At 34.6% G+C, this 16594-nt stretch overlaps 1 protein-coding gene across 1 annotated transcript in view; it reads right to left on the bottom strand.

Moving 5' to 3' along the window:
- Positions 1 to 16594, bottom strand: part of CDH9 (cadherin 9, type 2 (T1-cadherin)) — a 274677-nt gene that overhangs the window by 35573 nt on the left and 222510 nt on the right. The window contains exons 4-7 of the mRNA XM_006895668.1: positions 13656 to 13775; positions 12940 to 13107; positions 10536 to 10723; positions 5524 to 5777 (exon numbers count right to left, since the gene is read on the bottom strand). Coding sequence (XP_006895730.1) covers positions 5524 to 5777; positions 10536 to 10723; positions 12940 to 13107; positions 13656 to 13775 — 730 coding nt within the window. The remainder of the gene's footprint in view (positions 1 to 5523; positions 5778 to 10535; positions 10724 to 12939; positions 13108 to 13655; positions 13776 to 16594) is intronic.

Below are 16594 nucleotides of genomic sequence, written 5' to 3'. Positions count from 1 at the left end.
TGAAAATTAATAAAATATAATTATAGAAAAAAAAATAAAAAAAAGAAGAACATTTCAAGTCATTTCCTGACCTACAATGCTGTCAGTGATAGGATATTCACAAACTGCATAAAAGAAATAATTATTAATATGATGATTATTAAAATCTACGCACAGACCACTAATGCCAATGATTAAGATACTGAGATTTCTAGAAATGTCTACAATCTTAAACTGGTAAAACATGCAATTAAGATGCCTTAATAGCCATTGGTATTGGAATGCAAAAGTTAGACACAGAAATGATTGTTGGAAAAAGAACTTGCTCACAGAAATGAAGCTGGCAATCAAATGACAAGGGTTTTCTATTTCAAAATATAAATGGTGACTATACTTCATGATTCAATATATAGTAATCATATTGACTGCATCTGTGGAAAGAGAATGTGAAGAAGTGCTATATTACCAATTAGAAGGGTCAGGGGCTGACTGAAATAAACTGTAAAGTATTCATTTACAAGTTAAAAACAAGTGAAGCTGAAGATAATGAAATCACATCCAGGAGAGCCAAAAATCACGCTGAATTTGTGCAAACTTGTAAAAGAACTGTGGTGGCCTAATGGTAAAGAGCTGAACTGCTATCCTGAAAGCAGGTGGTTCAAATCCACTAGCTGTTCCACAGAAGAAATATGAGACATCTCCTCCCATGTGATTTATTGTCTCTGAGAATCTGGTGAAAGGTCAGCTTTGAGTCAGTCCCAACTTGATGGCATATAACTACAACAACAAAAAAAAAAAACTAACTCAATAATATAATTGATGCAATTAATATTAATACTTGAAGACTAAAGAAGTTGTAGGGTGATATTAAGTAAATCAAACAAGAAGGAAACAAAAAAATCATTGAGGAAGGATCAAAATAGATGTCAGTAAATAGTAGTAAATATTCTCTTCAACATGTTGTAGTTACATACTCATGAGTTAGAATCGATTGAGAACTGACCCTCAACTCAGTTTCTAGAGCTAGTAAATTACACCAGAAGCAGATTATGAAATAATTAAGAAATAATGAAGAAGGAGAGCTGAGTAGAAGAATTCAAATTGCAACTCAAGGAGAAAATCACAGCATTTTAAAGAAATGTGCAAAGATCTGAATTTAGAAAACCAAAGGCAAGAATATGTTCAGCAACCTCATTTAGAAATAACTGAAGAAGAAACTCAAGCCTCTAGTTGTCACACGGAAGGATTCTCTTGGGAAAATATTGAATAACTCCAGAAACAATAAAAGAACAAGAAAAAAATACAGAATGTCACTGAACCAAAAATAATTGATTAGTACAGAAAATTTCAGGAAGCAACATAAAAACAAGAATCAAAGGTACTGAAGAAAGAATTTCATGCTGTATTGAAAGCACTGGGAAAAAGGCTTTTGGTTTGATGATATACTAATTGAGGTATTTCAACACAAAGATGCAGTCCTGGGCATGCTTGTTTGTCTAAACTGAGAAACTTGGGAGACTGCTACTTGACAAAACAACTAGAAGAGATCCATATTTGTGTCCATTACAAAAAAAGCGTAATGTTAATATAATGTGTAATTAGCAAAAGTTCTTTAATATCACATACAAGTAAAACACTGTTGAAGATTATTAAGAAAAACAAGCAACTAGAATAGTATGCAAACAATGGATCAACTAGAAATCTAAGCTGGATTCAGTTAGAAATCCAAAATAGATTCAGAAAAAAATAATGAAAAATATCATGTGTTGATCTCTGATAAATCTTAGCTAAAAGCAGAAAATGCAAGAAAGAGATGCACTTTTATAGACTAAGCAAAGGCATTTTTATTGTGTGTATTTCATTGATGATACAAAGGATTTGATTGTGAGGATTCTAATAAATCATGGTATTTGGAGAAGAATAGAAAATCCAGAAAACTCAACAATTCATGTAGAACCAGTGCATGAACCAAATATCTATCATGGTTTACAGTGGGAAAAACTGTCAGTGTTTGTAGTTTTTGGTTTTTTTTCCTTTCATCATAACTACATAATCTGTACACTTAACAAATATTCAGAGAAACTAAGAGAAGAATGTGGTGTCAGGACTGGATAAAAAGTTATCAATCACTTGCCTTATGTAACCTTACTGTCTGAAGTGAAATAATTTTAATATCTATTTAAAAATATCAAAGACTCCAATCTTCAGGAGAGATAATACCTCATGGAAAAAAAAACCCACAACAAAACATCTTCATAACTGTAACAGCCGAAAACTTTATACTAACATTATATATAAAACGCTGAAGTTGTTAATGATTTCATTTTTTTTGGATCCACAGTGAATACCTATGGAAGCTGTAGTCAAAGAGCCCAGATTGTCCAACTACAATAGAATGGATTGAGAAATTATGGTACATTCACACAACGGGTTACAATGCAGTACCTAAGAGTAGTGGCATTCACTTCCCAAACAACCTGTCTCCAGAAAATCTATGAACTTTGATAAATGTTGATAATTGTAGAGGGGTTTAGGCTTCTTATTCAAAGGATCTCTATGAGTTATGTTCGACTCGAAAGCAATCAACAACTATCGCCACCTAACTTGGGAGGAAATGGAGAGCATTGTGCTGAGTGAACTAGCTCAGTCCTATAAGAACAAATACTGTATGAACTCATTAGTGTAGAATGAGTATGAGGATCCAAGGGAGGCAGAAAGCAGAAGGATGAGGATAAGCTGGAAGGTGGAGTTAGACGTGGGGTTGTACAATTTGATGAGGGTATGTGTGAAGGAAATGAGAAGGATCCAGTGTGAAAAACAATGTACTCAAACTGTGAATAAACCAGTATAAATTAAAAAAAAAATCCCTTGGCGAAAAGCAACTTGGCAATAAACAACCATATCTTTCTTTGGGAAAGCCTTCTGTCAATAATCTCTTTAAATGCTAAAACCAAAATTTTACTTTGAAGACTAAGTTGCACCTTCCTCAAGTCATGGCACTCTCAATTGCTCCATAGAGAGCAAAACCTTTATGCTGACTAAAGAAGACTGAAGAAGAACTAATATATCTTTTTATTTTTTAATTTTTTTTAAATTTTATTTTATTATTTTTGTGTGCGTGTACTGTCAAATCAGATCTGACTGGTACAGGAGGAGATTGCCCCTCCTTCCCCGGCAGAGCATCTGGTGGATTCGAACCGTGCACCTCTGGGATTGTAGTTGCAACTTCTTGCCCCTAGGCAACCAGAGCTCCCCTAATATATCTTTATTGTAGTGAAGAATACTGAGTATATCATAAACTGCCAAAACAAGAAAAAAAAATCTGTCTTGGAAATATTGCAACCAGACACCCCTTTAGGAAAGGATGGTGAAACATCATCTTATAAATATTCTACAAAGTTATCATAAGGAGATAGTCCTAGGAAAAAGACATTATACTTGGAAAAGTATAAGGTCAGCAAAAGATATTATAATCCTGAAGGAAATGGATTCACACAATGACTACAACAGTATGAGTAAGGACAGTAGAGATTATAAAGATGGGACAGGAACAGGCAATGTGTTGTTCTGTTCTATATGAAGTTACTTTAAGAGCTCTGTTAATCTAATAGGTAAGGTGTTCCTCTACCAATCCAAAAGTAGGCAGTTCAAATCCACCAGTTGTTCTGTAAGAGGAGATAGACAATCTCATCCCATGTAGATTACTGCTTCAAAACTGGCTAGAAGATAAGCTATGGGTCAGTTCCCACTTTATGGCTAAGAGTTGTTTTTTGGGGGTTGTTTTGTTTTTTTTTTTATGAGTTGTTACTAGCTAAATGGCATCTAACAACACATCTAATGGTTGTGCAACTGGTTAATACAACTGATACTGATAAATTGCATATGGAGATCTGGTGATGTAGTGGATAAGAAATTTCTCTGTCAACGCAAAACACTCAATTAAAATCTACTAGCTTTTCTAAGAGTGAAAGATGGACAATGTTCTCCTGAACCAATTACAGTCTCTGAAAACTCACTAGAAGGTCATCTATGAATTAGTTCTAACTTGATGACATATAATAATGAAAAGCTGTAAACATATGTCAAATCAGCAAATGTTGTGTCACTTATATAAAAAAAAACACAAACAAAACCCTCAGCTGTTATAACTTATGCATAATCAAGTACCTCACAAGGTTGGTTAAATTGGTTGGGAACTTGAATGTCTTGATTTTAAGGGACGTCGTAATTAGTTGACCTAATACTGTTTCTCAGCTGGAACAGTAGCTATTATGGTCAATGAAGAAAATAATAAAGATGTCAATAATTTAATTTTACTTGCACAATCAATATCTATGGAAGCAGCAATGAAGAAATCAAGACATGTTGTATTAGGGATACCTGTTTTCAAGGGTCTCTTTAAACAGCTAAAGATCAAGTGATCGGATTAAGGACTAAGGACCAGACTCATGCTGGCCAAGATATTTTCAATTGCTTCATATGCCTATGAAAATTATACAGTGACTAAGGAAAATTCTAGAATATTGTTATCTTTGAATTGTGGTGTTGGCAAATAATATTGAATATTCCTTGAAATGCCAAAAGCACAACCAATCTGTCTTGAAAGAAGTATAACCCATGTGCCACTTAGATGCAAGGATAATGAGACCTCATCTCTCATACTGTGTGCATATTGTCAAGAAGGACCATTCTTTTGAAGAAGACGTCATGCTTGGAAAAGTGGAGGTTAAGAGCAGGAGAGAAAGACCCTCAACAAGACTGGTGGACTCAGTGACTACAATGATGAACTTAAGCAAAGAAAAGATTGTGTAGATGGAACTGTACCAATCATTGTTTTTATCTGCTTCACAGAGTCTCAGCTACATGTAACAACATTGTTTCTCGACAATTCTATTCTTCCTTCTTGTTCTTTATTTGATCACAATTCTCTTCAAAACTAGCAGGCAGTGATTTAAGGCCTTACAATTGGTCTCTATGCAGCTGAAGCAACAGAAGATGAAGGTAAGTCTGGCATCAGATGAAGAAGCTGAATTTAAGCCTAACTGTCTCTAGAAGCAACAGTCTCTTTTGCCAGGAGATTAGAAAAGCACAATAATGTTCTACCACTATTTCTGATTTAAAAAAAAAATTAATTGTTTAGATCGTGCTTTATCTGAACTATGTTTTAAGCAGGAGGGAAAATGCAATGTGAATTTATCAAAGGAAAGGGACTAAAATGGCATCTTTTGAAGTAAACGTGTCTGGTGTTAAAATATGACATTACCACTGGTTAAGTGATTAAAATACTATTACTATAGTCTTATCACCTGCAGAAAGAATAATAGTTGAATCTACTACTGCGTAGAGTAATAATCAAACAGAACAATGCATTCAAAACCCTTAAGAGACAGTTCCACAGGTTTTGCTATGGAAATGAAAAGTGTTCGTATTATTTTCATGCTTGATCATAAATTGCAACTACTTTGTTTGTTTTCACATACTTTATAAATAAGTGAGAAATATTACTTTTCTTCTGAAAGTGGTAAGTTTTCTTGAAATACTTACTTTATTAAATTGTTCATGGCATCTGGATCATACGCAGTCACCTGGCCAATGATGCTACCTTCCTTTACATCTTCATCTACTTCTATCAAGTAAGATCTTTTGCTGAACACTGGAGGTTCATCTACGTCTTCCACAGATATTTTGACCATCGCTGTGTCTTTGAAAGGTCCCAAGTGCAAGAATCTTGGATCAGGATGAGTGTTACTTGCATCCACTCTTAAAGTATACAACATTTTCTTTTCAAAATCTAAATTCTGGAGTTCATTAAATAATAAAAATTAACATAATGTTTAATATGTCAATGCCATAAAATTTAAAAAATTAAAACCTATCTCCCTTGGCAATAACAATTATGATTGAACACCTTTATTAATGCTTGCTTTTTTAACATGGTAAACAAATTAGCAGACAATTTTTGACTTATCATTATTTATAGGGAGTTAGCTAAATATATTAGCATATACATTAAGGTTCAGTCTCACTTGGTAATATTCTTCAGTTTTTATATGGTGAGTAGTAAATCAAGAATTATCTACTGATTCTATAAATTTATCCAATATTGTATCCTATGTTGTTGTTTTTATGTGCCGTCAAGTCACTTGCGACTCATGGTGACCCTATGTACAACAGCCCTAAACTCTGCTCTGTCCTGTGCCAATCACACCGTCTCTGATACACCCATCCCAATTACCCCAATCACTGAATCAATCCACCTCATAGAGGGTCTTCTCCTCCTGTGCTGTCCTTCCACCCTACCAAGCATGATGTCCCTCTCCAAGGACTGGTCCCTCCTTATAACATGTCCAAAGTATGTTAGAAGGAGCCTCAGAATCCTTGCCTTTAAGGAGCCACTGAATTTAAACCTTTCCGGGATGAAACTATTTGTTTTCCTAGCAGTCCATGGTACCCTCAATACTCTTCTCCAGCACCACAGCTCAAAAGCATCAATTCTCCTTCTATCCTCTTTAGTCATTGTCCAACTCTCTGATGTGTAACAAGTGATTGCAAAGACCATGGCCTGTATCAGATGCACCTTAGTCTCCAGAGAGACACCATTGCTCTTCATTACTTTGGAGAAGTCCCGAACAGCAGACTTTACCATGGCAATGTTGTTGTTGCTGTTGTTATGTGCTGTCGAGTCACTTGCAACTCACAGTGACCCTATGTACAATAGCCACAAACTCCACTCTGTCCTGTGCCAGTCGCACCATCTTTGATACACCCATCCCAATTGCCCCAGTCACTGAATCAATCCACCACATAGAGGGCCTTCCCCTCCTGCTCTGCCCCTCCACCCTACCAAGCATGATGTCCCTCTCCAGGGACCGGTCCCTCCTTATAGTATGTCCAAAGTATGTTAGACGGAGCCTCAGAATCCTTGCCTCCAAGGAGCCACCCAGTTTAACCCTTTCCAGGATGAATCTGTTTGTTTTCCCAGCAGTCCATGGTACCCTCAATGCTCTTCTCCAGCACCAAAGCTCAAAGGTATCAATTTTCCTTCTATCCTCCTTAGTCATTGTCCAGTTCTCTGATGCATAACAATTGATTGTACATCTTTTAATTTCCTGGCTACTGGTGCCTAGAGTGTTGACTGTGGAGACAAGCAAACTAAAGCTGTGAACAATCTCAATCTCTTCACCATCCACCTTGATGCTGCCAATTGGCCAAGTGGTGAGAATCTTTGTCTTCTTGACACTGAGCCTCAAACTATATTGGAGGCTGCAGTCCTTGACACTCTGTAGCAAGCGCTTCAGGTCCTCCTCAGTTTCAGCAAGCAGGGTTGTGTCCTCTGCATATCTCAGATTGTTGATAGATCTTCCTCCACCAATCTTGATCCCACATTTCTCCTCATAGAGCTGAACCTCCCGCATAATCTCTCCTGCATACAGGTTGAAAAGGTATGGAGACAGGACACATGCCTAGCATAAGCCCTTCCTAATTTTGAACCATGCAGTGTTTCCTTTCTCTATTCTGACAACTGCCTCTTGGTTCAAGTATAGGTTTCTCATTAGCATTATCAAGTGTTCTGGGATTCCCATTCTTCTCAGAGTCAGCCACAGTTTGTTATGATCCACAGAGTCAACGCTTTTGCTTAGTCAATGAAACACAGATATACATTCCTCTGGCATTCCCCGCTTTTAGCTAAGATCCATCTAACACTTTCATTATATCCAATATAGATAAATAATTTCTTAGGCTGTTTTAGGTGCCTTTAAGTTGACTGTAACTCATAGTGATTTTATGAATAACAGATCCTTGATCTCTCCTATACTATCCTCATGACCAAGCCAATTGTGGTAGTCACTAGCTCAATTCGTCCTATTAAAGGTCTTCTTATGTTTCACTGACTCTCTCCCTTTTATCATACGATGTATCTCTTCAAGAACTGGTTCTTTCTGAAAATATGCCCAAGAGGAAGCTTCACATCTTTGTCTCTAAAGATTACTCTTCATTCAAAATAGAATCATTATTTTTTGTTTTGTTTTTGTTTTGAGGGAAAAGATATACTAAATCTCTAAAAACAAACAATACTTAATGAGAATTTTTATCAAAGTTAGAATCAGATACAAATTAGGGAAAAATTAAAGAGAATTAGAAGACCGTTCAAATTCCTTTTGTAAGGCCTCCATTTTTAAATTGTTATATTATAATGGATAAAATTATTTGATTTTCATTAATCTATAGAATTATGAAAACTAAGAGATGACATGAAATTACAGAAATCCTAACAATATGAGCGAATGAGTATTGTGTTGGAAAGTCTATGTTGGGTTTTAGTATGCTATCCTACAAACACTAAAAAAAAAAAAAAAAAGAAAATCAAAAACAAAAAATAGAAAAAAGAATACAATGCAAATGACATCTTGTTTGGTCTTTTAAAAAAGACTCTCAAACAGAAGATTAAAGTGTTTAAAAGTGTATGAAAGAACAGTAGAAATTGCAGCATAACTAGTATTTCTTCTACAAGGAAATATAAGCAAATACCTTTAAGTATGGATTGTATATACTTTGCAGAAATTACTTCTTGTCAGCATATAGAGTTTTCGTGATTTCAAATTTTAACCTTAGACAGTATTTCATTTTTTTCTATTTCCTGAGCTTCTTATATCTATGCCATTAAGAAAATACCTTTATTATTCACATGTCAGTCATTCAAATGCTAAAGTTTTAGCTTTTGAAAAAGTAGAAGCTTGAAGCTTAGAACAAAGGAAATTTAAATGAGGGCCTTTTCTATTAGCATTACAGCAACCTACCCATCCCCCTAACCATCTTTTAGCTGGATTATTCTTTTCTGTCTCTCACTAACCTGTAGAATTAACAAAGGCAACTTCCAGCAATTTTGTCCCTTTGGTTTTACTTAACTTTTGATATTTGCAAATGTCTTGTAAATTGGTAAGTTACTCTTTTATCACCTGATGTTGTTGTAGCAGACGCTCAGGCCAGTTTTCAGAGGCAGTTAATTGCATGGGAGGAGACTGCCCAGCCTTCTCCTGCAGAGCAGCTGGTGGTGACCTGGAGTTTGGGATTGTAGCGCAACTTCTTGCCACTAGGCCACCAGACCTCAAAGAAAATTTCATAGGCAACGTATGCAAGCTCCAAATTTAAGCATATTTATGGAAAGACAAAACCTTATCTAACTTTTATATACCTTGCAAAAATACTATAGCACCAAAAAATACTGTAGTTATTAACTAAGGATTAGCTAAGCAATGTGGTTTCTTTTCCCTTTTTTTGTTATTTCTGTGCTTTTATTTTCACATTGTATGGTAAATAAAACTACTTTTCTTGACATTTTGCAACTGCTATGATTTTTCAGAATATATTTTCTTCTATAGTGGAGTTTAGGTCTTTGATTGCTATCTGCTATCTATATTTGAGCCAGGAAGCAGTCGTCAGAACAGAGCAAAGAAACAAGGCGTGATTCAAAATCAAGCAAGGTGTATGCCAGGGGTGAATCCATACCTTTCCAATCTATGTGGAGGACAGATCATTCAGAGGCTGGATTCTATGAGGAAGAATGTGGTATCAGGATTGGAGAAAGACTTATCAACAACCTGCGTTATACTGATGACACAATCTTGCTTGCTGAAACTAAGGAGAATCTGAGGCATTTCTTGTAGAAGGTCAAGGACTGCAGTCTTCAATATAGATTGAAGCTCAGCATCAAGGAAAAGATTCTCACTACTCTCCTAATTGGCAGCATCCTGAGGTAGAGTGAAGACTTAGATATTGTTAACAGCTACACAAGTAACACTCTTGGCACCAGCAGAAAATCAGAAGACAAATTTCATTGAGAAAGTCTGTTGTCAGACACCTCTCGAGAGTACTGAAGAACAACAATACCAGTCCGGAGACTAAGGTGTACTTGATCCAGGCCATGGCCTCTGCAATTGCTTGCTATGCATCAAAGACCTGGACAATGACTACAGATGACAGAAGAATAATTGATGCCTTTGAATTGTGGTGCTGGGGAAAATCATTGAATATATCATGAACTGCTAGGAGTCAAACAGGTTTGTTCTGGATAGCATGAAACCAGGCTGCTCCTTGGAGGCAAGGATTTTGAAGCTTCCTCTGACATACTTTGGGCAAGTTGCAAGGAGTGCTTGGAGAGGGACGTCATGCTTGGAAGAGTGGAGGGACTATGCAAGATGGGAAGACCTTGGATGAGATGATCCTGGACTCAGGAACCAGAGTAATGGGAGTAGGTGTGTCAGAGACTCTAAGGTTGAATCAAGATAGAGCAGGGTTCTGTTGTACATAAGGTCTCGATGTGTGGCAAGCAGCTTATTGGCACATAACAACATCTTCATGGTGTTGAGGTTTCAGGCTACATTTGTAAATGTCTAAGATGCCAGATTCAGCTGTATTGATTTCACACCAACCATCCCCACATATGTGAAGGATAGATCATTTATAATGGTCAAAAAAGACTGCCTAGGCTTTTCACCTTTCAGCTGAAATCAACTACTGGGTTTTAAAGAATAAAATGAAAGACAGTGAAAAGAAACCTGTTTGACAGTTATAATGGCTTCCTGTGTATCCTGGTCAGTGATGACATCAAACATGTCAGCGCCATCTCCTTCACCAATATTGTACTGCATCTCAGCATTTTCCCCCACATCGGGGTCATTGGCTTTTATTCTTCCCAGAGGAGTTCCCAGAGGTACAGACTCAGGAGAACTAAAGTGATAGGTACCTGTAAGTGAAATCAGAGTTGATTAGTTTTTCCAATTTTAAAATACAAAAAAATTCTCCCTTCTTTCTGAATTTATAACTGAAATAATTGTATTTAAAATGAGAACAACTTTTCATCACACTGAACTATAATTTATACTGATAAAATATAATTATGTACTATCAAACATTAGAGTATTATTATGTTAGTAAAATAAAGGATGAAATACAACTTACAGAAAGAGAAAGCAAAAGTGCCAAACTTATTTAGAAACTATTATTTTCATGCACTGACAAGTTAGAACTGACCTATAGCAGATCTTCCCACAGATTTTTAGACCCTGTTAATCTCACCGGAGGATATTGCCTATCCTTCTCCAATAGAACAACTGGTGGGTTAGAACCACGTCTTCGAAACTGCAGTCCAGCTTCTTACCACTAGGCCACTAGAGTTAGATAGTATAATTTGCATAATAATCTAAATCAATGGAGTTAATAGAACTAGAAGCCAAAGTATTTACCTGACTCTTTAAAATATGACACTGCATGTTTTAACTAAGATTATTTATGAAAATATGTGTTTTTTATTACACTACTGTATGTGAGGAATCAAGTTCAAACTCCAAATCATTGTTATTGAGTCAAGACTGACTCAAAGCTGATACCCCAGCTGACACCAAGAGTGTATGAGCTTTAAATAATCAATCATATAGAAGCAAAAAGGCAGCACTATCTCAGAGGTAAAGCTCAGAATGAGAGGATAGAAATGGATTAAAAGGTATTGTAAATACAGAAAGGAAGTGAAAAGAGTGGAGTTACATTGAATGGAATGAATATCAAGAAACAAAATTTATATGAACTTTCCAAAGGAAAACCAATTTGCCCTGTAAACTTCCATTGTAATCATGATAAAAAGTACAAAATAAATAAAAGTTATTAGCATTGATTTTAATGTACTATCTTATTAGAGATTCTAAAACACCATCAGTCATCTTTGTATTAGACTCAATGATGTACAGCACAGATTACTGAAATAAGGCAAATGTCAGGCATATATTTGAATCTAGCTATTAGATCTTCAAAGCCTGTTCTCCCAACCAGGGAAGAGAAAGTAAGAAAAGATAACCGTAGGAGGACTATGAAAACATTTTCTGAAAACTCTTTAACTCCTAAAAGCAAAGAGAAAACAACTAATGTTGAAAAAAAAAAAAACACACCAAAAAAACCAACCAAAAACCCCAAAACACTTTACAAGCCTATTTTTTTTCTTCTGTATTATCTACTTAAAGGTGGGTGAACATTGAAAGAGAAGACACACAATGAGATAAGTTAACAATGACTGCAATGAGTGGTTAAATTCTGGAGATACTGTGAGGATGGAAAGAGTTGCCTGGGGTTTCTTCTGTTTTATGTGGATTCACTTTGAGTCAGAGTTAACTAAAGTTCATCTAATAACAACCTACTAAAAAATGTACAAATGTACAAATTCATCATCACTTCCCAAGAAAAATAGATGAACTGACTATAATAAAGGAGTGTATTTGAGGTCATGTGGGTGGCACAGGCTAGGGCAAGATTCGGGTTTATTGTTCCTAGGGTTGCTATGAGTTGTAGTTGACTGGATAACGCATAACAATGACAACTTTCAACTTTGTTCCTTACAGGCAAAGAAAAAGAAAACTTTGTCTTACATACTTTGGACATGTTGTCAGGAAGCAAGGATCCTTGGAAAAAATGATATCATCCTGGGAGAAGTATAGGGTCAGTGAGAAAGAGGAAGACGTACAAGAAGATGAGTGACCATCGGGGCTACAACAGGATGAGGGTCCACAGGGTCCACAAAGATGAGTGGTCATGAGTGTGGCAGATAACAAGGACGGTGCGATGTAAACCAAACTCCGTAGTTCTTTAAAGGCAACAATATTTTAAATTTTTGAGAAATAAAATCTTTTGGAAGCAGGAGTAGCATCCACTTCCTAAACAACACGCCTCTGGAAACTCTATGAACTTTGATAAATGTCGATAGTTATAGAAAAGCTTCAGGCCTTTTGTTCATAAGGTCACTATGAGTACTGCTCAACTTGACGGCACTCAACAAAAACAAAAAAGTTATTTTAGTTTTATACATCTGCCTTTATGATTTCTATTGAAGACAAGACTACAGTTCCTAATTAAATATAAGGTATGTTGTTAACATTTAAGAAGTTTTCCAGTAAGAAATCACTAAAACCAGCTTACTTTGAGGGAATCGGGGAGGGTTGTTGTTGACGTCTGTCAGCGTAATGTTCACTACGGTGGTTCCCGAGAGGCCTCCCATCTGGCCCCCCATGTCTTTGGCCTGTATAACCACCTGGTACTGCTCTCTCTTTTCTCTACTCATGTCTGGTAATGCAGTTTTTATTATGCCTTTTGGAGAGAAAAACAAAAAACAAACCATGGCGGATGTTTTGCTATTTATTCCTTGAATTTTTTTAAGCTACATATGATTCATATTACAAAATTTGATCATAACAAATAGATAAATATTGGCGGAGTTTTCAACTCATAACAAATATAGTATTGATTCTTAGAAGTCACAGAACTCTATATTTCAGAGAAATGTTGAATTACTTTAGTCACTGTTTATACAAAGGATAATCTCTAATAAAAATATTTTAGGTAAATAGCAGGTATAATGTAGATAACATTACATACTATGCTTCAAGTATTTTCTATGTCATAAAAAGTGATGAATAAAGTGCTTTGAAATTTCTAGTATAGTATTTTGAATTTAAACTTAATAAGGAACATGCTAAAAATAAACTAATATCTTTAAATAATAGAGGTTTTGCTTCTATTTCAACAAAACATGTCTAGGTAACAAATTATCCTGGAAGGTTAAATGTTAAAATACAGAATTCACAAGCTAATTGTGCATGCAGTTATGCTGCAGGCAAAGTCTAGAATGCTTTTACCTGATTCTGGGTCCACTGAGAAATATGGCTGTCCTTGCAATATGCTGTACACCACTTTGGCACTATTTCCATAGTTGGCATCATCTGCATCTGTTGCAGTCACTTGAATAACAGATGTCCCTACATGAAATCCCATCCGAACATAGACAGTTAGACACATTTAAACTTGAAACTGTCTTGCTGAAAAGTTAATATTTTTAGTGTAATGTGTAAGGAAATAGTATATAATATTTTAAGAAATATATACAATTATTTCCTCATAAAAATTACCTTTATCCATCATTGTCACTTTTTTTCTCATTTATATACCCTTTCATTTATTGGTACAGTTAATTTTTTAAAATATGAAAATTCAGGCAATATTATTAGAAAGGCATTTATAATGAGATCGCTGAATTTCATTTTTAATAAAATGGAAATACAGTGAGGGACAGAGCTTTTCCCCTGGAAAAAAAAATGCAAGCTACTTTCAACTAAGTATTTAATCAATTAACATTTGCTGTTATTGAAATGACATTTTAAATATTTAGTATTTATGATACTTCTTATGCTTTTTGTTTGGATGTATTAGTTGTATACAATAAATAGAATAAAGCATAATGAAATTTGCAATTACAAACAAAACAAACAGTGAAATGTCACATAAAACTGAAATATGAAATATGTTGCACACACGATACATCTGATTATGAAACATCAATGCTTCCTTTAAAAGGTCTATTAAAGATCTGATTATGCCAATATACACTGCATATCAATACTTACTGTGTATAAGAAGTTGTGGATGTACATCTAAAAAGAAAAGTATGACTACGTGTGACATGTAAGGGTATAATTTAATATTACTCTACATTTGTGATTTTGAGCTTTAAAATGTAATTTACTTTTTTAGCATTTATAAATGATCCTTTGAAAAGGAAAACAGCTTACAAGGAGCTGTTTTCAGGAACTAAATATAAGAAATATATACCAAAGTGCTCTGTGTGTATATACATACATACATACACATATACATATATGAAACACGTGAAATAATATATAGGAAAACAGTTTACAGCACTTTGATGGTGCAAAACTGAACTTTCGTTTGCTAACTGAAATTTTGGTAGTTTTATCTCACCCACTAGCTCCATGGACAAAGGCCTGAAGATTTGCTCTTGTAAAGATTTCTGATTAGCAAATTGGACAGTGTCACACAAGTCACTTGAGTAAAAATTGACTCAAGAGTGGCCTACAACAAAATGTTTAAGCAACATTAAAGAACAGGATAGGGCCATTCTGGCAATGTATTTGTCCCCAAGAACTTAAATATTCTATGTAAGAGTCAGCCTTTAAATCAATAATAATATTCTTGAAAAGGTCTAACAAACTTACTGCTCTGAAGGAGATATATGGCAGCCTTCAACTGGGAGTAGTTTTAGTGGTTTCAGTACATTTCTTTGAAAACAGTGATAGAGGGAATCATAAGAAACAGCACATTATCTTTCCTTATATTTAGTTCCTGAAACTAGCTCCTTGTAAGCTGTTTTCCTAGATATGTATTTCATGTGTGTTTTTATATGTATATGTATGTGTGTGTGTGTGTATATATATATATAGATAACATATTTTCCCATAAAGTATTTCCAGATTACTTTTTCTGATTCATAAATACCAATTAGATTTTGATTCAAGGATTTATTGGAGTTGTCATTTCATTCTAAAAGCCAAATTTAAATACGGTATATGTTTGTAACAGAAAAAAAAACCAAACAGACTAAGTTAGACAGAAAAAATAAGAAGACTTGAGAGAGAGGCATGAAACAAATTGACAAATACACTAAAAGAAAAATGCACAGAAAGAAGTAGCCAGGTTGTAGAGGAAACTATTAAGAGGGATTGGACTGTTAATTTAAGGATAAAAGTATAATGACAACAATGAACTTTTTAAATTTTTTTAGCACTAGTGGCTCAGTGGTAAGAAGCAGCACTGTTGATACAAAAGTAGGCTATTAAAATCTACCACCTGTTCTGTGTCAAAAGATGGACAATATCCTCCTGTACTAATTTCAACTTCTGAAAACCCAAGGGTTAGCTACGAATTGGCTCCAATTCAAGGGCACATAACAACCACCTCCCTTTAGATTGTTCTATCTGCGCAATTTAACGAATAGTATTTTCCACTCTGATTTAAAGCAAAACAATATAATGAACATAATGCAAGTAATGAGTACTATTTAATTTACAGATGCATACTTAATTTTTTGTAATATTTGGATTTTTCACTGTAACTAAATGATGTACACAAGGCAAAATAAATTCCCAAATGTCACCCTTTGATTTCCAATGCAACATGTTTTCTTTATATAAATAAGAACAATAAAAAAGAATATTTTTAAAAACTATAATGGATTATCTTTTCTTTCACTTTTCTCAAAATAAGAGAGTTATAATAAAAAAGAAACACTAAGGATATAAAATACAGCTATTTTTAATTATTTGTACAGTAGCATTGCTTTCATTAATTGTACTTGATTTAATTAATTTGTACATTATTTACCTGTACATTGTAAATTATTTTAAGTATTATTTGTATTAGTAGCCCTTATATGTACTTATTAAATTCTTTATTAATCCTAAAGTCTGTCAATTTGAGCCACTTAGCAGATTTTGAAATATTTTTCTTAGTGGTGTTTAAATTGTAGACATAGTGGAGAGTGTAGACTGTGAAAAAAATAGCAATAACACAGAAGAAAAACACAGGTAATTTGAGGATGAAAATACCAATATACTAAAGAAAAAGACTAGTTTTTAAATGAGATTGTTTTTAAAATTATAAAAATACTCAAATTGAAATGAATTATAAGCAGAATATCTCATAATCAGATATATCTCTCATCTTTTTTTTCTATAATTATATTTTATTAATTTTCATAAACATTTACACAGATTTTGGGCTT

This window comes from Elephantulus edwardii, unplaced genomic scaffold, assembly GCF_000299155.1.
Source record: "Elephantulus edwardii isolate Elephantulus edwardi_28Jun2011 unplaced genomic scaffold, EleEdw1.0 scaffold00173, whole genome shotgun sequence".
NCBI classification, from domain to species: Eukaryota; Metazoa; Chordata; class Mammalia; order Macroscelidea; family Macroscelididae; genus Elephantulus; species Elephantulus edwardii.
This window is presented reverse-complemented; position numbering and strand designations above follow the sequence as displayed.